Source organism: Dendrobates tinctorius, unplaced genomic scaffold (assembly GCF_039654945.1).
Source record: "Dendrobates tinctorius isolate UK_male_01 unplaced genomic scaffold, ASM3965494v1 ptg000099l, whole genome shotgun sequence".
Classification (NCBI taxonomy): domain Eukaryota; kingdom Metazoa; phylum Chordata; class Amphibia; order Anura; family Dendrobatidae; genus Dendrobates; species Dendrobates tinctorius.
The window spans coordinates 6095631-6119100 of record NW_027361767.1 but is presented as its reverse complement, the minus strand read 5'-3'; the positions used below and the strand labels follow the sequence as shown (position 1 = coordinate 6119100).

The following is a 23470-nucleotide window of genomic DNA, read 5'->3' as shown; positions in this document are numbered from 1 at the left end:
GCGCACAGCACCTTCCCCTGTGAATGGCCGATCACAGTCCAGACCGAAATCCCACCGAGAACCTGTGACAAGACGTGAACATTGCTGAGCACAGACGTCACCGAGTGACAGGACAGAAATGCCCCCAGCAGCCGTGCACAGCTTGTAGGAGCGATGTCGCGCACAGTGGGGACCTGCAATCTGCAGAGAAGCCTCTTCTCCATTCTGTCGTGCGACCTCTTTGCTGGCGGATTGCGCACTGCACAGTGCAGGACGTGACCACGTGACCGCGGCGGGACAAGGACACACACTATACACGTTTCCTAGCAATTGATGTGGGCGTGGTTACATACAGTGACGTGTCAATGGGCGTGTTCTTACGCAAGGTCCTGGAAAGTGGGTGTGGCTATTAAGTTTTTCCTCCTGCACAGGTGTGTGTGGGCGGGGCTTTATGGTCGGAGCCGGAGCGGCAGCAGGAGCCGGGAGCAGGAGGCTGCAGCAGGTCGGTAAGGTACTGGAGGGGGGGAGCGCGACATAACCGCGGAGCGGCAGCCTCCAGCACGGCGGTGACAGCGGGAGTCACGGGGCACTCAGTAGTCACAGATCGGGCAGAGGCATCTGTGACCGCGGCCATCAGCAGAGCAGAGACACCCATCATCGGCACCTGGGCATCTGTTATTTCTCTTCTGTAGTTGCTATGATTCTTCTTAAAGGGGTTTTCCATTTTAAACAATAACCCATAAAATAATCGTAGACACCAGAGTCCTTGCAGAGCGACCCCCAGGAGGGGCAGTCACCCTACAGCCCCCGTGCATATTACCACCAGCTGCGATCACCCCGATAGTCCGATCAATCTCATCTCACTGTTTATCTGCCGCACATCATCCCCAGCGCTCAACCTGCCCTCCCCATGTAGAAGTGTACACACCCTGCACTGTTATTCACACATCCGTCACACATGCTAGGAAAGGCTGCAATTCACCAACAAGGAGTAGTCTGAGAGAGAGCCCCACTATACAGTACCCCAATATACAACACCCGGCTCCTGATCCTCTTATTACCGTGTAACCTCTTATTACAGTAACCCGGCTCCTGATCCTCTTATTACCCTGTAACCTCTTATTACAGTAACCCGACTCCTGATCCTCTTATTACACTGTAACCTCTTATTACAGTAACCCGACTCCTGATCCTCTTATTACACTGTAACCTCTTATTACAGTAACCCGGCTCCTGATCCTCTTATTACTCCTGTAACCTCTTATTACAGTAACCCGGCTCCTGATCCTCTTATTACCCTGTAATCTCATATTACAGTAACCCGGCTCCGATCCTCTTATTACCCTGTAACCTCTTATTACCGTAACCCGGCTCCTGATCCTCTTATTACCCTGTAACCTCTTATTACAGTAACCCGGCTCCTGATCCTCTTATTACTCCTGTAACCTCTTATTACAGTAACCCGGCTCCTGATCCTCTTATTACCCCTGTAACCTCTTATTACAGTAACCCGGCTCCTGATCCTCTTATTACCCCTGTAACCTCTTATTACAGTAACCCGGCTCCTGATCCTCTTATTACCCCTGTAACCTCTTATTACAGTAACCCGGCTCCTGATCCTCTTATTACCCTGTAACCTCTTATTACAGTAACCCGGCTCCTGATCCTCTTATTACCCTGTAACCTCTTATTACAGTAACCCGGCTCCTGATCCTCTTATTACCGTGTAACCTCTTATTACAGTAACCCGGCTCCTGATCCTCTTCTTACCCCTGTAACCTCTTATTACAGTAACCCGGCTCTTGATCCTCTTATTACCCCTGTAACCCGGCTCCTGATCCTCTTATTACCCCTGTAACCTCTTATTACAGTAACCCGGCTCCTGATCCTCTTATTACCCCTGTAACCTCTTATTACAGTAACCCGGCTCCTGATCCTCTTATTACCCTGTAACCTCTTATTACAGTAACCCGGCTCCTGATCCTCTTATTACCGTGTAACCTCTTATTACAGTAACCCGGCTCCTGATCCTCTTATTACCGTGTAACCTCTTATTACAGTAACCCGGCTCCTGATCCTCTTCTTACCCCTGTAACCTCTTATTACAGTAACCCGGCTCTTGATCCTCTTATTACCCCTGTAACCCGGCTCCTGATCCTCTTATTACCCCTGTAACCTCTTATTACAGTAACCCGGCTCCTGATCCTTTTATTACCCTGTAACCTCTTATTACAGTAACCCGGCTCCTGATCCTCTTATTACCGTGTAACCTCTTATTACAGTAACATGGCTCCTGATCCTCTTATTACCCCTGTAACCTCTTATTACAGTAACCCGGCTCCTGATCCTCTTATTACCCCTGTAACCTCTTATTACAGTAACCCGGCTCCTGATCCTTTTATTACCCTGTAACCTCTTATTACAGTAACCCGGCTCCTGATCCTCTTATTACCCCTGTAACCTCTTATTACAGTAACCCGGCTCCTGATCCTCTTATTACCCCTGTAACCTCTTATTACAGTAACCCGGCTCCTGATCCTCTTATTACCCCTGTAACCTCTTATTACAGTAACCCGGCTCCTGATCCTCTTATTACCCCTGTAACCTCTTATTACAGTAACCCGGCTCCTGATCCTCTTATTACCCTGTAACCTCTTATTACAGTAACCCGGCTCCTGATCCTCTTATTACCCCTGTAACCTCTTATTACAGTAACTCTGCTCCTGATCCTCTTATTACAGTAACCCGGCTCCTGATCCTCTTATTACCCTGTAACCTCTTATTACAGTAACCCGGCTCCTGATCCTCTTATTACCCTGTAACCTCTTATTACAGTAACCCGGCTCCTGATCCTCTTATTACCCCTGTAACCTCTTATTACAGTAACCCGACTCCTGATCCTCTTATTACCCTGTAACCTCTTATTACAGTAACCCGGCTCCTGATCCTCTTATTACCCTGTAACCTTTTATTACAGTAACCCGGCTCCTGATCCTCTTATTACCCCTGTAACCTCTTATTACAGTAACCCGGCTCCTGATCCTCTTATTACCCCTGTAACCTCTTATTACAGTAACCCGGCTCCTGATCCTCTTATTACCCCTGTAACCTCTTATTACAGTAACCCGGCTCCTGATCCTCTTATTACCCTGTAACCTCTTATTACAGTAACCCGGCTCCTGATCCTCTTATTACCCCTGTAACCTTTTATTACAGTAACCCGGCTCCTGATCCTCTTATTACCCCTGTAACCTCTTATTACAGTAACCCGGCTCCTGATCCTCTTATTACCCTGTAACCTCTTATTACAGTAACCTGGCTCCTGATCCTCTTATTACCCTGTAACCTCTTATTACAGTAACCCGGCTCCTGATCCTCTTATTACCCTGTAACCTCTTATTACAGTAACCCGGCTCCTGATCCTCTTCTTACCCCTGTAACCTCTTATTACAGTAACCCGGCTCCTGATCCTCTTATTACCCTGTTAGCCTCGGTTCGTTCAGTTCTTCTCTCTGGCATGCACTGGCGATGTGATGAGTTTTCATTAATCATTACAGTTGTGAGCTTTTCCTCCACCATCAGTAAACATCCCGCAGGGTGGCTCCCTCCGCAGTGCTAATACTGAAGTGCAGTGAGGTTGAGGGCGGTTATAGCTTTATGTCTGAGAACATAATACCTTTATCTACAATGCCCTTTATTCTCCCTTCTACGTTCAGATGTTCCCTGAGAAGGCAATGAATACGGAGGGCGCAATCTGTCACTCTTAGCTCCTCTTCCCGGTACTGATTTTGGTTTCCTTGAGGCTCGGTGGAGGATCTCTCTCCTGTTTGTGCCTTTATGTAAGTAATCTTTTGCGGAGTATAAGATCCCAGACATTTTCGTTTTTGGTAGAGTTCCCATTCAAGGTTAGACTTAATGTGGTTTGTGTTTTCAGGTCTAACATGGACCTTTCCCGGGACCTCAGCGATTGTATGGACGCTCTGAACCTATTTCTGAACAACGGCTTCAATGAAAGCTTGGAGCTCCTACAACCAAGGTGAGAGATCTCCCGAGAGCTTAAGGGTATGTAGAGTCAAAAATGTGTTTAAATCAAGTTTTCGTCTTCTTCTTTAGCTTATATTTATACATGTTTCTTCCTCCCTTTTTTTTTATATTATTGTATATTAACCTTTTCTTTAATACTATACACTGGTATTTTGGGTTTATTGTGCGGGTGCAGAAGCCTAAATTAACCCCGGTAACTTTTGTAGCTTTCAATCAAGTGGACAGCCCAAGTGTCACAGTACTTGAAAAATGGCTGAAAACTGATAAACTTCATCTACAGAGGATATGAGAAGTCTACACACCCCTTTATACAGTTTGTCTCTACAAAACTGTCCCACTGATTAATCTCTTCAGTGAACACTGTTAAATAAATAAAGGCAAAAAAAAAACTATGCGTCATCATACCACCTAACAAAAAGTGGAATGAAACTTAATAAAAAATATGAAAATGTATATCTCTCAGAATAAAGGGATGAAAGCAGATTTTTCTATTAGATTTTTTTGTGTTAAAGTGCCAAAACATAAAAAAAACTATAAATGCGGTATCACTGTATTCGTACAGACCCAAATAATAGTGGTCTTACCAATTTTACCATACATGGAACAACGTTTAAAAAAACAAAACAAAAAAAAAACCTTGAATTGCTGGTTTTTGTTTATTCTGCCTCCGAAAATATCATGCAACTGAATGCTGTACCAATAAAAATATAAATTTCTCTCTCACCCATGACAGCACCACGGAGAGAGGGGATCTGCCCTTCAGGGACAGGAACCTACAGATAAAAGGGCGGTACCTCTCCTCCGCCTTCATTTGGGTTCCTGTCCCTGACGGGCGACCCACAGGACGGTACCTGTTCGTCGTGTCCGGGGCCAGCCTGACCGGTGTATGGCAGCGGGGAGGCCCCTGCCACGGGAAGGTGCGGTGCCTGAAGCCGCCACTGCTGGGGCCGATGCGGGAGAGACGTCGGAGCCGCTGCTCTGGAAAGGAGGTCGGGTCTCGCAGGGACCCGGCAAACATGCGGGCGGCGCCATGGTAAAGAGGTGTACCAAGATGGCGGCCGCCCCGGAAATAGAAGCCGGCTTCTGGGTCCCGGCGCATGCGCAGGAGCGCTTTCCCCGGCGAACGCGGTGCAGGATGGGGGAGGTGACGTCACAAGCCGGGAAATTTAAAATGGTGGGGCCAGAAACACTCCTGGCTAGAAGTAATCCTGAACAATGGAGGATAGCGACCAGCAACAGGAGCAGCAAGCCAGGCAGCATCTTAGGCAGCAGCACCACCACCATCATCGCCAAACGGAACGTGACAGGAATGGCCATTCCAGTAGTCACTCCACGCAGCACGTCAGCTGCAAGTAGCAAATCGCCACAAGGAGGTCAGCCTGTACCGGACCTGACTCCATCTCATGAATTGGTACCTGCAGCCGCATACTTCTGGGTATGCGATCTCAGTGAAGTTGGACCACTGTTCCTTTCCTTGAAAGAAAATATCCCTTTGAGGAAGAGGCATCTACATCTTGGGATACAGCCCCGAAGCTCGACGTAGCCGTCTCGAAAGCCTCAAAGAAATTCGCCCTTCCCTTTGAGGACATGGGCACCCTCAGGGATCCCCTAGATAAAAAGGCAGATACCTTTCTTAAAGGGGCATGGGAATCAGCTGGAGGTAACCTCAGGCCAGCCTTAGCGGCAACATGTACCTCAAGAGCCCTAATGGTTTGGGTCGACCAACTCGAAAAGCAACTAAGGGAAGGGACGCCACGGGATAAAATCGTAGACTCTATCCCAGCAATAAGGGGAGCGGCTGCCTTCTTAGCGGACTCATTGGCCGATTCAGTCCGGTTGTCCTCCAAGGCAGCAGCACTCTCAAATGCAGCCCGTAGAACACTGGCTTAAAAGTTGGTCAGGGGACCTACAGACTAAAATGAAACTGTGCTCAATCCCCTGTGAAGGGAAATTCCTTTTTGAGGAGATGTTAGACGACATCCTCCAGAATGTGGGGGACAAGAAGAAAGGATTCCCAAATTTGGGGCTTGCAGCATTTAAAAAGCCCTTTCGGAATAGGAAGTTTTTTCAGAGGAGACCACCGAGGGAAAAGTGGGACGACAAGAGAAGAGAGAGAGGATTCCTCTTTGGTAACTCGTCCCGAGACAAAAAGCCCTCTAAGTGACAGTGTGCCCAGGGTGGGGGGGAAGGTTAACCCTTTTCCTTCCAGCCTGGAAAAGAATCTCAAACAACCCATGGATAGTAAACCTAATCCAGGAGGGCCTAAGAATACTTTCTCTCTCTCCCACCTCAAAAGTATGTAATGACTCCGCTGAGATCCAGTACGCAAGAGCAGGAAGCCCTAGAAAGCGAGGTCCTAAGCCTGGTAAAAAAAGGAGTCCTCAAGGAGGTTCCCCTGCAGGAAAGGGCCAGGGGGTTCCACTCCCCTCTTTTCCTGGTGACCAAGCCAGACGGCACGTTTCGGATAATCATAAATGTAAGGAAATTAAACAGATACGTCAGGAATCAAAGCTTCAAAATGGAGTCCATCAGGTCCACCACCAAAATTCTGTTCCCGAACTGCTTCATGACAGTGTTAGATCTCAGCGACGCCTATTATCACGTCCCCATTCACAAAGACTCCAGGAAATATCTCAGGTTAGCCATCTCGATAAAAGGCGAGATAAAAGAATTCCAGTACAGAGCCTTGCCGTTCGGAATAGCGGTAGCTCCACGGGTATTTGCCAAAATAGTAGTGGAAATGATGGCCCATATAAGGGAGCAAGACATAATAATAATCCCATTTCTAGACGATTTTTTAATAGCAATCAGCTCGGCTCAAAAATGCCGGGAACAGAGAGACAGGGTGATGAACACTACAGGGCCTGGGCTGGCTCCTAAATCTGAAAAAGTCAAGACTGGAGCCCAGCAGAGTGCACGAATTCTTGGGTCTAACGCTGGACTCAAACATTCAAGAGTGCCGCCTCCCAGACCGCAAGAAGCAGAAAATCGCTCAAATTGTAACGAGCAATCCAAAATCCCTCCATGACATTAAGGAAAGCTATGTCACTGTTGGGTTCTCTCTTCGCCTGCCTGCCAGCAGTCCAATGGGCTCAGTTACACACAAGAGATCTCCAGTGGGACGTACTAGCCAACCAGTCAGCAGTAGGGGGACACCTATAGGATCGTATTACCTTAAATTCAAAAACTACTCATTCTCTAGCTTGGTGGAGAAGCCAAGACAACCTTTCCAAAGGGATCCCCTGGGTATCAAAAATAACACACATAGTTACCACGGACGCCAATCCCACAGGATGGGGAGCACACATGAACAACGAGGTGGCTCGGGGTGCATGGGGAGGTCAAGAATTAGAAGCCTCCTCAAACCAGAAAGAGCTCTTAGCAGTGGGCTATGCGTTAACACACTTCCTACCCTTGCTCCAAGGTCATCATGTCCGCATATGTTCGGACAATTGAGTCACTGTAGCCTATATAATTCATCAGGGGGGAACCAGGTACCGAGCCCTAATGGACACATCCTCCAGAGTCCTCAAACTAGCAAAGGCAAACCTGCTATCTCTGTCAGCGCTACACATCCGAGGCACGGAGAACCAAAGAGCAGACTTTCTGAGCCGCAGCCAATTACGGCAAGGGGAATGGGTCCTAAAGTGGTCCATTTTTCGGCAGATCGTAAAAATGTGGGGGGCCCGAACATAGATCTATTCGCCGACTTCAGAAACAAAAAAGTGAAAACCTTCTGCCCCCTAGACCCCAGAGCGAATCCTCTAGCTCTGGACGCCTTCATGCTCCCATGGTCGCAGAGCCTAACATATGCCTTTCCCCTGATCATGCTTATTATGGCAGTCCTAAGAAAAGTCAGGGAGGACGGGGCAAGAATATTAATAGCCCCCTTCTGGCCCAAAAGAACTTGGTTCTCCTGGCTAAGTGCTCTCGGTAACCGACTCATGGATCCTACCAGATCTCCCGGACCTGCTATCGCAGGGCCCAGTGTTACACCCTCAGGCAGGGAACCTCCATTTAACTGCATGGAATTTGAGAGGGCGCTGATGAGAGGCAGAGGATTTTCTGAGAACCTGATAACTACGTTACAATAAAGTAGAAAACCGGTTACGATGAGAGCTTATGGGAGAACGTGGAAAAAATTCTTTTCCACTTCTGGGGTAAAGGTTCAGGACGGGGTTCACATTGATAAGATCCTAGAATTTCTACAAAGGGGCCTAGAACAGGGTCTAGCGGTCAACACATTAAAGATGCAAGTAGCGGCTTTAGGTGCCCTTTATAACCGTGATGTGGCAGGTAATCCTTGGGTGGCAAGATTTATTAAGGCCGTAACCAGATCCAGGCCAATAGCTAGTCAAAGATTACCATCATGGGACCTGTATCTTGTACTGTCCACACTAACAGGCCCTCCGTTCGAACCTATTCACTCGGCATCGCTAAGAATTCTGTCGTTAAAAACGTGCCCCTAGAAGCACTAACATCGGCTCGCAGGGTGAGCGATATCCAAGCTTTATCAGCAGGGCCACCTTTCACAAAAATTCTAGAGGATAGAGTCATTTTAAAATCTGACCCGGCCTATCTTCCAAAAGTGTCATCACATTTTCATAGGTCCCAAGAGGTAGTCCTTCCTTCTGCCCAAATCCTAAAAATAAGGAGGAAGAAAAATTCCACACCTTAGATGTGAAGAGGTGCCTAGTACAGTATCTAGAGGCCACCAAAAAATATAGGAAGGAAGGCTCTCTTTGTATGTTTCCAGGGACCTCGGAAGGGACTCAAAGCATCTGAGTACCCTGGCAAGGTGGATAAGGGATGCGATTGCCCTGGCATATTCATCCAGTAGAAATACCATCCCGGAAGGGTTGAGAGCCCATTCCACAAGAGCGATGGCGACCTCATGGGCTGAAAGATCTGAGGTATCGATAGAACAAATCTGTAAGGCGGCCACCTGGTCATCACCTTCGACCTTTTTCACACACTATCTATTAGATCTAGCCTCTACGTCTGACCTGACCTTCGGGAGAAGGGTCCTTCAGGCGGTGGTCCCTCCCTAAGCTACCAATCTCTGTAATTCTCTCCGTGGTGCTGTCATGGGTGAGAGAGAATAGCTTAGTTACTCACCGATAACGGTGTTTCTCGGAACCCATGACAGCACCCCCTTATTCCCCTCCCCTTCACGAGTGTGTTGAGCACGTTTTACTGTTTGTAGAGTGTTTCCATTTAAGCGCAGTGCTTCTGATAAATAAGCAATATTATAATGTTGTGCATATATTTCTGTTTAACTAATCTGGAGACCCTCTGATGCTCTGTAACCAACTGAAGGAGGAGGAGAGGTACCGCCCTTTTATCTGTAGGTTCCAGTCCCTGAAGGGCGGATCCCCTCTCTTCGAGGTGCTGTCATTGGTTCCGAGAAACACCGTTATCGGTGAGTAACTAAGCTATTGTCCAGCAAAAAAAACAAGCCCCACATGACTGTCAACCGAAATATGGAAAAATGATGGCTTTCCAAACTAGTTTTTGCAATAAAAAGCATCTTTTAGTGTGACAGGAGCCAAACATAAAAACCCGAGATAAATCTGGTATCGCTGTGATCGCACCGACCCGATAATAAAACCAATTATTCACCTGCTGTTTTGTTCATTCTGCCCCCAGAGATCGCAGTAAGGCTCGGCGTACATTTATCCTGAACTCTGCGCTGAGCGCTTACACCGGGGTTTCCATGTAAATCTCTGAGATACGTGATTCAGATGAAGATTCCCTCCAGAGGAAGATTTCCTATAATGAGGCAGATGGAGGCACTGTGGACCTGTCTGGCCTACGATCTGGCAATTTGTCTTTTTAGGATTGCATAAAAGCACGGTCTGCCACAGTTTTGTGCACTTATGAAAAAGACAACACTAAACAGAGGCCAGACGGAGCCCAGAGTAACTCTTCCGCCTCATTATAGTGAATGGATCCCTGGGGGGTTTCATCTGAATCACATGATTTGGAGATTTAGATGAAAACCCCAAAGTAGGTGCTCAGCGTAGAGCACAGGATAAATGTGATCATAAATGTTATGTAAAATGTTCTCAACAAAAGCTGCAACTCGGTTAATAAAACAAAAACAAATCAGGTCTGTCAACTGGTAATGGAAATATAGGGGGCTTACTCCTTCCTGGTAGCACAAAGGCTTTGGAAAAGAAAAATGGCTCCATAATCCTTCAAAAGAAATTCGGCAAATTCTCCGCTCCCAAATCCAAGTGGCCCCCTTCCCTTCTAAACCCCAGTATACCTAAACCACATTTAGCCCACCTAATTACTTCAGAAGCATGAGCTGGGCAGCAAAACGTACTAGTCACTACAACATACTGGTCTCTACAACGGCAGTTTCCAATTTTCACTCGGCAACATTCATTGCTGCTTGTTTCGGAAAAACACCCATGGAGTCAAATCTTCATTACGCGCAGGCTCGGACTGGCCCATAGGGTAACGGGGGAATCCCCCGGTGGGCCCCTGTGCAGATCAGGACTCCCAACTCCACTATATGGGCAGTAGTTTGCATAATTCAATTGATTCACTCGGTACAGAAAAAAGCAGCCCATTATCATTCATTAACCAAACTGCTCAGTTTATTATATAGAGATATAGGTAAAGTTGTGAATGAGGGTAGTGTAATATTAGTATGCAGGTGAAAAATGGGCCCCCAAAGTCAATGTTACTGGTGGGCCCTTAGCACCCCCAGTCCGACACTGACTACGTGTGTAGATAAATTCCCTAAGGGGTATGATTAACAAAATGAGGTCACTTGAGGGGGGATTCTTCTCTTCTTAAAGCACTTACGGGCTCTGTATATGAATTCCGCAAACTATCCTAGGGAATTCTACCCTCCAGGAAGCAAATGGCGCTCCGTCCCTCTGGAGTCTCTCTGTGTGGCTAAGCAGGACTGCACAGCTACAGTATATATGGGGTATTTCTACTTTGGGCATAAATTGTGGGACTAATTTTGCTGCCATTTTTACCTATTTATCAGTGCGAAAATGTAAAATCTGGGGCTAAAACAACTTTTTTGGGGTGAAAATATAATTTGTTTTTTTTCTTCATTGGCCAATGGTATAAAATTCACCCGTAGTGTCAATATGATCACTAGATCAATTCATTGAGAGGTGTAGTTTGTAAAATAGGGTCACTTATGGGGGGGTTCTGCTGTCTGGCACCTCAGAAGCTCTGCCAGTGTGACATGGCACCCTCAAACCAGTCCAGCAAAATCTGAACTCCAAAATGGCGCCTCGTCGCTTCTGAGCTTTCCACTGAGGGTCAGACGTAGTTTTCCACCACATATGGGGGATTGCCACACTCGAGAAATTGCGCAAAATATTTTGGGGTCCATTTTATCCTGTTACCCTGGAGAAAGTGAAATGTTATTTGGGGTTAAATAGAATAGTAGTGACCATCCTCTTTAAATCTGTTACTGTGGTTTTCTTTGGGAATATTTTTGAAATCCTGGACGATTTTCACTGCTGAAACCAAAACCCAATGACGTAGTTTTCTGACACCTTCACGCTATGCCGGGGTTTCTGGCGCAGAGTAGGCCTCTGTCATTGTGACACTCACACCCAACTCGTGTTGTGACGTCATGATGTGAGTAGTGATGTCCGAGGCCAACTCCAATGTTGGGAGTGAAGATGTCAGATGAGGGCATCACATGATGAAGACTGAGCTTAGGACCAAATGGGTGGGTGCTAATGCCTTGGGACAGCTAATTGGTGAGGGGAGTATTATTTATTTTTTCTCCTTACATTTATTATTCTGAAGCGACCTCCGAGCATAATTGGGAGCATCCGATTTCCAATTTGAAAATGAAGTTTCCTGGTCAAAGTCAAGTGATCGCTAATGTATCTGCATCCTCCATTGTCAAACACAATAGTCATTGTCAAAGTTCTATTTTTTTTTTTCTTTTTTGGCTCCAAATTGTCAGCTCCGTAGTGAAGTTCTACCATGTACAGCGATATCACACAGGGGCAAAGCCTTTTTTTTTTTTTTCACTCAGACATATGATCTCAGTATTTGCAGTCTCCGAGTTAAATATTTGGGATAAAGTAAATAACCGTCATCTTTAGGTGCATTGTCCTGAATTCCAGAGGAAAACTCATCACAAACATAATTTTTGAAAGCACAATACCAAACATGATAACAAGGTCAGATTGCTGGTTATTAGTCACTACACACATACTGCTAAATCCAGAAAGAAGGGTACTCCTGCACTCATAAAGGCTCTGCACCCAGTGCAAAGCCAGAAAGCATTATAAGCAGGGTCATCCATAGACCCTTGAAGGTAAAACCAGGAGGGCCTCATCCAAATACTAAGAAAATGTAGTTGTGGTACGTTCCATTTACACTCTCACACAGACAGACCTCATCACCCATCATCCATAATCTTAAGCATGTAAATGCCACTCATACTTACATTGACTGTTAGCTGAACCCTTTGATATCAATGGATGCAGCCAATGTTTGTATGTTTATGGTGGAGGGGGGCTTTACACTATATTCCACCTCTGTCTAGGAGTTTTTTCTATTAAGCCCCCATTTACGGATCCGACTGACAGTGTAATGTGTATGGTGGCCCCTGATCAACGATGTTGGGGAAGATAAGGATCAGCTTGTCAGATTTAGGACTGCCGTTCCTTTTGGACCCTAGTGTTATGTGTACACGACCTCTTCAGGGAAAACTGCGTAGTCACCTACCTGAAAAATCACTAACTGCAATGTAAAAACCACCCGCTGCTCTTTGTTCAGTTTTTTGAGTTTCTTTTAACAGCTTCAGGTTTCCAAAGATGCCAAGAGGTTAAATGAAGTGACCTGACCATTCTTCAGGCACAACTTGTCCTCTGGGGTAAGGAGGAGTCGAGTAAGATAGCTGTCAGTGGCACCATTGTTCGGTAGGCGGCTATCTACACTCCACTCTACTAGAAACTGTAAACATTTGCGATCTTCTCTCGTTACACTTAGTTACATATGCGGTAACACAAACATCTTTTTAGCTAATCCAAATCCACCTGAGCCAACTGAGCTCCTAAGGCCCCCATCACACATAGCGACGCACCAGCGATCCCGACAACGATATGATTTTGTCAGGATCGCTGGTGTGTCGCTACATGATCGCTGGTGTGTCGCTACATGATCGCTGGTGAGATGCCAAACAGGCAGCTTCACCAGCGATCAGGACAGCAACGACGCAGGTAACACGCACGCACGTCGCTTAGTTACCTGCCGTGTACCTTAGATACCAGCGTGCTGGGAGCTGGTAACCATGGTAAACAGCGGGTTTCTAAGCTCCTCGCGGCGCTTAGAAACCCGCTGTTTACCTTAGATACCAGCTCCCAGCACGCTGGTATCTAAGGTACACAGCGGGTAACTAAGTGACGTGCGCCCTTAGTTACCCGCGGTTTACATTGGAAACCAGCGCCAGCTCGCTGATCGCTGGTCTCCTGCCTGTCACACGCAGCGATGCGTGCTGGCCAGCGGGAGACCAACAATCAAAAAAAGGTTCAGGGCATTTGAGCATGATCAGCGATACCCGGCAGGGGGGCCGGTTGCTGATACGTATCACACACAGCGATATCGCTGGTGAGATTGCTGTTGCGTCACAAAACTTGTGACTCTGCAGCGTTCTCGCTGTGTGTGACGGGGGCGTAAGTCTAAAAAGACTTTATTTTCTTTGCCATCATTTTGCTTCTATTTATATTTTGAAGACCTGTCACAGGCTCAAAACATTGAGTCAGATACTTTGTAAAACTCCCTGAGCTCCTCCTGATGCAGCCTCTCTTTTCCATTTTACGCTGTGTCGCTCCATTGTGAAGATATTCACATTTGTTGCTTTTGGAGCCCGGTATGTGAAATCGCCACTTACAGACCAACTGGGAATTCTCCATAGACTTCTCTGGGGGCGTGTGCTTTTACCCTTCTTTCCTAGATGCTGCCAATGACAGCTCAGCAGCTGATCTGTGATTGGCAGCTTCTTTGAGTGAGGGGTGGAAGCACACGCCACCAGAGAAGACTATGAAGAAACGCTTAGTTGGGCTGAAAGCAGAAATTTCACATACTGGACTCAAAAATTAATAAATGTGAATGTCTCCGTAATGGAGCGACGCAGCACAAAACGGAAAAGAGTGTCTGTGTCAGGGGAACTCAGGGATTTTTACTAGGTATGTAATCCAATTGTTTTGAGCAAGTAACAGATCCTCTGAGTATACTAATACTTGATTACCAATCTTCAAGCCTGTGTACAGATTTTTTTTTTTTAATTGTAACAAATACATTGAAGAGATTCCAGTGAACAATTTGCCAGGGTTTTCATCCCGTTGGTTTGGGTCCAGAATGAAACTAAACCTAAGGCTGGAGTCACACTAGAGAGGAATACGGACGAGTGCTATGCGAGAAAGTCGCATAGTGCCCGGACCAATGTTAATCTATGGGGCAGCTCCCATCACGTTTTTTTTCTCGGCCGTATTATACGAGCGAGTGAAATCGCAGCATGCTGCGATTGTCAGCATATTACGTCCGTAATACGCCAATGCAAGTGTATGGGTGCGAGGAAAAAACGGACGCCACACGGACCATCAATGTGACTTGCGAGAAATACACAAGCATTCTCCAGGTCATTTTCTGGCCACATGTCTGCGATGAAATCACGGCATACGAATGTCACACAGATACATAGATGCGAGGAAATAACATCCTTGCATTGAAAACGGATTACATATGGATCACTGCTCGGGAACATTTGTGCGTCAAAATCGGACCGATTTTTTTTTTTTTTTTTTTTTTTTTTTTTTTTTTTTTTAAATCTTCAAAATGGTCTATTTTATGTTTTATGAATTTTGAGCAAAGTAAAAAAAACAATCATCTTTGTCTTATAATCCTTTTTTGCGACTTTTTTTGCAAATTTATACAAAAATCACACCGGGGGTGGAGAGTGGGAACTAAAGTAGATTTGCGACAAATTTTGAGACTTTTTGAACAGTTGCAAAAGATAAATTGGGCGAAAACATCTTGAAACCCGCAACCCCTGCATGTGTTGTGGTTGTCGAACAGCCGCGAGACATGCAGACGCGGGGACTCTAAAATATTACTCGAGCACGCCGAAGACACTCTGTTAGCACCCGAGCATGCTCACTCATCAGTCATCACTCATTAATAATTGGGATGAAATCTCGTCTTTCTCTGATCCCAGGGCCAGAGACAGCATGTACCACAGCCTGGTATATGGCACCATCCTGGAGATGCAGGCCATGATGACCTTCGAACCCGATGACATCAGTAACGCTGGACAAGTGATGAAACAGGCGCAAGACATCTGCCAGAGGTAACATTTCATGATTTATGGGAGAGATTCAGTTTACGGTTTTCTAAAAAAAAAAAAAAAAAAAAAAAAAGTGAGTAAATAAATGTTTTAATTACCAAAAAAGCTTTAGAATCATTTATAAGAAGTGATGTGATTGGGTGTAAATTCAATCTTCCATTGTGACTCCGCCCTATTGACTCCTAAAGCGGTGTAGTAGACCTCCCCGTAACTCTCTCCAGACTGCACCATGCTCACACCCTCTGTCGCAATCATTTCCGCCTCATGTCATGTTGTTTCTTCAGGTTTCGGAAGAAAACTTCCCTCATTAACAAATCCGGATCGGAAACGTTTACAGAAGGTGAGATTACCATTATCAGTAAGTATTGTGAGACTGGGTTCAATTGTAGCAAACCCTCAGCAGTGAGGAGTATAAGGACTGTACTTGCTTTCAGGCTCTGGATTTAGAAAGTCGCTTCCACTCACTGAAGGCAGAGGGGAGGCCATTGTGGGCGACACTGTAATGGGAAAGCCAGTGTGGGGAACGCCATAAGGAGGAGGTCACCTGTGGCAGGCGCTGCTATAGTGAGGCCACAGCAGTGGGTACAAAAAACCTCACCGTCGTGGGCAAGGAAAGGGCCTCGCTGTCGTGGGCAAGGAAAGGGCCTCGCTGTCGGGCGCAAGGAAAGGGCCTCGCTGTCGTGGGCAAGGAAAGGGCCCCACTCAACATGTCAGATTGCAGGGGAATCTCCTGTGTACAGTGCCCTCTTCAGGTGACCCACAGATTTTATATTGGGCTCAGGCTGGGCCATTCCAAAACTGATCTTATGCTGACACCATTCTTTTGTAGATTTTGGCGGTCACTTAGGCTCATCATGCTGAAAGGTGAATTCCTCATCTTCTTAGCAGAGGCCTGAAGGTTTAGATGCAAAATTGACTGATATTTGGACGGAGCCATTCATAAATCACTTCATTTTGACTAAAGCCATCAGTTTCAGCTGCCGATAAACTGCCCCAAAGCACAATGCTGCCTCCACTGTGCTTCACTGTGGGGATGGTGGTCTTTTGGTGATGTGCAGGGTTAGCTTCATGCCAAACATTTCTTTTTGGAAATATATCCAAAAAATTATCCTTGGTCTCATCAGACATAAAACATTTTACCAAATGCTTTTGTCAGACTAAAAGTACATTTTGGTAAAACATAGTGGGCTTGGATTTTTTTTTTTTTTTTAGAGAAGGCTTCTGTCTTGCCACACTACCCCACAGTCCAAACAAACAAAGAATACAGGAGATTGTTGTCACATGCAGTGCGCAACCAGTAATTGCCAGAAATGTATGCAGCTGTAGGCCTCCTGACAGCCTCCTGGATTAATTTTCTTCTTGTCAATAACTTTTGAGGGACATCCAGTTCTAAGTGAGGTCACTGCCACTTCTTGATGGCCTTTTTTTGGTTTTCCTTGATGGATCTAATCTTGGGTGGGTGTGCAGAATTTTTTTTTTTTTTTTTTAAATAAATATATATATATATATATATATATATATATATATATATATATATATATATATATATATATATATATATATATATATATATATAATAATATAATACACTTTACACTTTGAGAGATGCTGTCCCTTTGTTAGAGGTATTTATACACTTAAAGCATCATGGCAAACATTGCTGCAGGGTTTACAGGGTTTTGAGCGTCTTCAGATCTTTGCCTGGGAACATGCACTTAAATTAAGCTCATTGACCAGGACTAACAGGGCTGCCGTATACTGTGTAGTAGTGTATAGCAGCTTCTATGTAAGCTGATAGTCTGTGGCTGCGGAGCTGTCACACTGGTTACACTGGTGTCTTTCTCATTGCAGTTGAGGCACATGCAGAAGTTTGCTTTGCTGAGTGTTTGCTACAACGGGCGGCTCTGATCTTCTTGCAGGTACCTATTAAACTTCAAAGCCTCACAGCGAGACCAACCCAGGACTATGTTACATCATCAGAGTCCTGAATATAAACTCTTGACATAAAAAGCACGGAAGATAGGTATTTGATGACGTCCTGACTCCTAATAAATAAAATATGCCCCCGATGTACAAACATATGACTACTATAATACTGCCCCCTATGTACAAGAATATAACTTCTATAATACTGCCCCCTTATGTAGAAGAATATAACTACTATAATACTGCCCCCTATGTACAAGAATATAACTACTATAATACTGCCCCCTATGTACAAGAATATAACTACTATAATACTGCCCCCTATGTACAAGAATATAACTACTATAATACTGCCCCTATGTACAAGAATATAACTACTATAATACTGCCCCTATGTACAAGAATATAACAACTATAATACTGCCCCCTATGTACAAGAATATAACTACTATAATACTGCCCCTATGTACAAGAATATAACTACTATAATACCGCCCCCTTATGTAGAAGAATACATCTGCTATAAGTCTGTTTCTTTATGCAGGATGAGAATATGATCAATTTTATAAAGGGTGGGATGAAGGTTCGGAGCAGTTACGTCATCTACAGGTGAGATCTGTGTGATGTTAGGAATGACATGAATCGGTCCAGATGACATACTAGCAGCCTTCATCTTCTGCAGAACTACAACTCCCAGCATTCTCTGACATCCTTATTATTTACCATATAGATTTTTTATGTTTATTTCCAGAGAACTTAATAACTTCATACAGTCTAACGGTTTCCGAAAAGGAGAGTCTCACGCTCACCTCCAGGGCGGCATCTCGTTGGGTGTCGGCGCCTTTAATTTGGTGAGTGTGGTCCCTGCGGTATATACAGCAGGCGTCAATATGCTCCAATAATCTGGAAACGGTTTGGTCACTCGCCGTGTCGTCAGTCGCGTTGTCTGTGATTTGTTTGTTGTCTTCATTGTGCTTTTCCTTCTTCTTTTGCTGCCAGAAGAGCTTTATCCACAGGTAAATGGATGTTTGCATCGTACGGTATAATTGACATCTGGGGTGGGGGGAGGATGGGGAGGTACTCCTACTATGGGATCATAGTGGGGTGTTTGATAGCTGACCCAACTTTAAGGGGTTGTCCATGCGTGGGATGTCTTCAATCACTCTCTGAGTACAGGCTTCTGGATCCTGACAGTGTGTGTTGCGCACGCTCTCCGGATTCTCCGGTGTGGTCGAAGGCAGTGAGTTTTAATCCTTACCGTCATGTGCAGACTAGATGGGTTTGTCATCTCTCCGTACAAGTGCACGGAGACGGGATGAACTCATCGCATACTGTCGGTCTCGTGACCACCCATTCTCACCGGTAACACCGGAGAATCCTGACTGTGTGCTCACCGCACACTGCCATTATTCAGAAGTCTCCAGTCGTAGATTGCAGACTTTCTTCCCAAACTTAGACAACCCCTTTTAAGGAGCACTAAAACTCTACACCTCCTATTTTACTCCAGAGCTGTATTCACAGTTCTGCTGTTTGTCGTTGTAAACAGTCAGCAGGCTCGTCTCAGACAGCTTAGCTCTGCTCCTATTATGCAGAGAAAAAAGTTATCTTCTGAGAGTTAAGACAAGGTCTGGGCAGACACTGAACAAGCAGGGCATGTAGGGAGATTTAAGCTCTGAAGCTTGCATGTGGTGAATGCAGCTCTGCAGTGTAATCCAGGTTGGAACTCCTATACAAGGTACATAATGGGTGCACCTGTGGGAGCACAGGAGCCGCCATCACTCACTCATCTTTTCTACCCTCAGACGTTGTCCCTTTTCCCTCCCCGGATTCTGAAGATCCTGGAGTTTGCCGGCTTCTCTGGAGATAAGGTCTCTATATAATGTTATAGGGCTGTAATAGAGGGGGAACTGGGCTAATGGCAACAGCGACATTGTGACCACATGAGGTCTGCAGTGTCTACGGTAGTCTTACCTTGTCTAATCGCCCCTCAGGAGTACGGCCTGACCCAGCTCCAAGAAGGGGCCACGTCTTATAACCTGCGGTCCCTGCTCTGCACCATGCTCCTGCTGTGTTACTACACCTTCCTGAGCTTCGTCCTGGGTGAGTCTCCTCCTCGTGGCTCCAGGGCATGCGGGCTTCTGTGGCAGCATTGTCAATCGTCTGACAATCACAGGACCATCTGACAACTTTAGTGGTCTGTGTTATCTGTACTATGGGCCTCGGTGCAAACTTTGGTCCTGGAGCCCGGTAACCCCCAGTAGGAGAGAATCCACATTTGCTGTTCTCTGCTCATAGAATTGACCTCCTGATTAATTGTAAACCCAATCGTGACCCCTACGGGAATTGACGACCCAGGCTTGACCCCCTTCATGGAGATTGTAGACCAGACTTGACCCGCAGATTAAATGATGACCCAGGCTTGACCCCCTCCCCCCCATAGGGATTGCAGAATTGCCCCCCACCACAAAATTATTGTGACACCCAGATAGACTTGTCCCCCATATAAAGTCAGGCCATAGATGTACACCCCGGAATATTTTCAGACCCTAGAAACAGCCCCCAGATTAACTGTAGACCGTAGACCGAACCCCCCAAATTAATGTAGACCTTAAAATTGGCCTCCTAAAGTAAATTTAGGCCGTAAACTAAGTCCCCAAATTGTTATTTAAATTAAATGATGGCAAATCTCAGGTTGAAGATCACTTCCCTTAAGGGGTGGATCAGGGGGGGTCTCACAAAACAGACCCTAGAGGGGGGTGGGCACAGGTGTGAGGCTGACGGAAAGGAGTCCATTGGTTCCACAACTTGGGCTTGGTCCAGGGGTAGGCGATGAAAGTCTATGACCAGCCATTTTGGACTAGCATCTGAGGTAACACCCCAAAAGAGGCCCGTCTCACAGCCATGTGCACTCCAAGAACGTGGTGGGCACAGACCTAAGGCGTCTTCCTCATGTCTTACAGGAATCGGAGAGGAAGACGTCAGAGAAGCAGACTCCCTTCTTCAGCCGTATCTCGGCCGATATCCAAAGGTGAGGACGGATTTTTTTTTTTTTTTTTTTTTAAGAAGGAATCGTGAGAAATATGACATGGTCCTACCTATAAAGTCTTACATGATGTCCTTCTGGGGGCTCCCTGCCAGGAACCGAACCTCCGCTTATCATGTATGGTGCCACTGTCCCCTGCCAGGAGGCCTTGGGATCTCAGGGCTTTCTGTGACCACATCCTCTTGCCCCTATAGATGCTAAATTGATTTTCCTGAACTGGGGCCTCAGGGGCTTTTCATACACAAATGGTTATGGCTAATAAATATGCAGTCTGTACAGCAGTTGAACAGTGTGTTGCCTTTTATTAAAGGTGATGTCACCGCTCACCTCCTCCTCCTGTACAATGACTGATAACACCTCTATATACAGTAGATAACACAGGATCCAACATTCACAATAGGTGATGTCACCGCTCACCTCCTCCTGTACAATGACTGATAACACCTCTATATACAGTAGATAACACAGGAGCCAATATTCACAATAGGTGATGTCACAGCTCACCTCCTCCTCCTGTATAATGACTGATAACACCTCTATATACAGTAAATAACCCAGGATCCACCATTCACAATAGGTGATGTCACAGCTCACCACCTCCTCCTCAACAATGACTGATAACACCTCTATATACAGTAGATAACACAGGATCTACCATTCACAATAGGTGATGTCACAGCTCACCTCCTCCTCCTGTACAATGATGGATAACACCGCTATATACAGTAGATAACACAGGAGCCATCATTCACAGTAGGGGATGTCACCGCTCACCTCCTCCCCTTACCTTCACAATAACCTTTACCCAGATCGAAGCATGCCCAGAAAAGCTCTCCTGAATAACGGACAGTCTCTTTCTGCGTATGTCCATGTGGCTTTCTGTGCCGCTGGCTGGATAGATCCAGAGCACTATATGTGACGACATTACAGCTCTCTTCCTCTTCCCTCCGCTCAGGAATGACCGTAAGCATCGGGAGTGTGGAGATCTGTGTGTGATCAGGTTAGACACCTCTGTCTTTCCATATCAGATTGAACAAGCCAGTTCTGACCTCCTCGGGGGAGGAGGAAGAGACATTTTTTTCCCAGTACAATGCTGTTTTACTATAATTGGGCAGAGTCAGAAGATGTGAAGCATCTCTGCCTGCGCCCCCATGGTATTCTGCAGCCCCCTCTTTATAAGCCAAAATCTGCACAACAGAGACAGGAAATGAGAAAAGGAAAAAGTTTTTTTTTTTTTTTTTTTCGTCTCTACGGCCCTTGTACTATAAGGAAGGCAGTTCAGTAGAGTGGTAAAAGGTTCTTTGTGGCCAATGTTTGCTCTTATTTTATTCCTGCTAATCCCAGGAGATGCGGTGCTTTTTTTTTCTTTACCTAAATCCCCCATGCGCTTCCAGAGTATGGGTCTTTTTATTTAGTGCTGATTTTATATGGTCTTTTCAAAGGGGTGTGGCTCACAGATCCTCGGGGGTGGGTCTTAAGATCGCTCTGCTCATCACCCTGTGAGCCACGCCCCCTTGTAAATACCAGAATAATTATCACTAAAGAAAAAGGCTCATATCTGTGGAGCCATATGGCAGATTAAAAAACAAACAAAAACTGGAAAACTCAATGGATCAGTGGGAACCAAATGTGAGCAAGAACTGAAATCTTTTGACCTGGTGACAGATTAATGTACTGACATCTAGTGGTCAGTATAAAAACTGCAATAATTCCAACAGAAACCAAAGAAAGTGGATATTATTAAAGACAGTATCTGCTGTCAACATGTTGATGTGACTCGTTGGGACAGTGCAGCGATGTAGCAGAGCTGAGCGTTCAGTTATTGTATGGCAATCTTACATGGGACTGCACAGTCCTTCTATAACGATGCCCGGTGTATCCTCCCATTATAGACTGTAGTGCTAGACTATTAACCAAGTGATCGTTTCTTCCATCACAGAGCGCCATCTTCCTTTTTTTCGCTGGAAGGATTGAGGAAATTAAAGGCAACATTGATCAGGTGAGACCCGGAGGGGAAACCTCGACTTTACTGCTACTTACCTGAGTCCTGTTCACACCGGAGTTTCTTCAATCTTCTCGCCCCGTCCCAGGCCATCCACTGGTATGAGGCTGGGTGTTCGGCCCAGCAGTCCTGGAAGCAGTTTCACCACATGTGTTACTGGGAGCTGATGTGGTGCTTCGCCTACAAGGGGATGTGGAAGATGGCGTACTTCTATGCCGATCTGCTGAGCAAAGAAAACCGGTGGTCAAAGGTGCCGCAGACCCTTCCTCTAATCCTGATTTACCTCCTGTATTATACTCCAGAGCTGCACTCACTATTCCGCTGGTGCAGTCACTGTGTACATACATTACTGATCCTGAGTTACATCCTGTATTATACTCCAGAGCTGCACTCACTATTCCGCTGGTGCAGTCACTGTGTACATACATTACATTACTGATCCTGAGTTACATCCTGTATTATACTCCAGAGCTGCACTCACTATTCTGTTGGTGCAGTCACTGTGTACATACATTACTGATCCTGAGTTACATCCTGTATTATACTCCAGAGCTGCGCTCACTATTCTGCTGGTGCAGTCACTGTGTACATACATTACATTACTGATCCTGAGTTACCTCCTGTATTATACTCCAGAGCTGCACTCACTATTCCGCTGGTGCAGTCACTGTGTACATACATTACTGATCCTGAGTTACATCCTGTATTATACTCCAGAGCTGCGCTCACTATTCTGCTGGTGCAGTCACTGTGTACATACATTACATTACTGATCCTGAGTTACCTCCTGTATTATACTCCAGAGCTGCACTCACTATTCCGCTGGTGCAGTCACTGTGTACATACATTACTGATCCTGAGTTACATCCTGTATTATACTCCAGAGCTGCACTCACTATTCTGCCGGTGCAGTCACTGTGTACATACATTACTGATCCTGAGTTACATCCTGTATTATACCCCAGAGCTGCACTCACTATTCTGCTGGTGCAGTCACTGTGTACATACATTACATTACTGATCCTGAGTTACATCCTGTATTATACCCCAGAGCTGCACTCACTATTCTGCTGGTGCAGTCACTGTGTACATACATTACATTACTGATCCTGAGTTACATCCTGTATTATACCCC

At 45.8% G+C, this 23470-nt stretch overlaps 1 protein-coding gene across 2 annotated transcripts in view; it reads left to right on the top strand.

Moving 5' to 3' along the window:
* The first annotated feature begins 346 nt into the window (after positions 1 to 346).
* LOC141099288 (tetratricopeptide repeat protein 39A-like) overlaps positions 347 to 23470 on the top strand; it is a 32288-nt gene continuing 9164 nt past the window's right edge. The window contains exons 1-13 of one of the 2 annotated variants that reach the window (XM_073587499.1): positions 347 to 481; positions 3696 to 3818; positions 3914 to 4015; positions 15236 to 15367; positions 15649 to 15704; positions 17216 to 17283; positions 17835 to 17899; positions 18042 to 18141; positions 19093 to 19158; positions 19282 to 19390; positions 20251 to 20318; positions 22273 to 22332; positions 22424 to 22585. In XM_073587499.1, coding sequence (XP_073443600.1) covers positions 3817 to 3818; positions 3914 to 4015; positions 15236 to 15367; positions 15649 to 15704; positions 17216 to 17283; positions 17835 to 17899; positions 18042 to 18141; positions 19093 to 19158; positions 19282 to 19390; positions 20251 to 20318; positions 22273 to 22332; positions 22424 to 22585 — 990 coding nt within the window. In that variant the 5' untranslated portion in view covers positions 347 to 481; positions 3696 to 3816. Of the gene's footprint in view, positions 486 to 3695; positions 3819 to 3913; positions 4016 to 15235; positions 15368 to 15648; positions 15705 to 17215; positions 17284 to 17834; positions 17900 to 18041; positions 18142 to 19092; positions 19159 to 19281; positions 19391 to 20250; positions 20319 to 22272; positions 22333 to 22423; positions 22586 to 23470 lie in introns of both variants that reach the window. The other variant, XM_073587500.1, reaches the window with a different exon arrangement.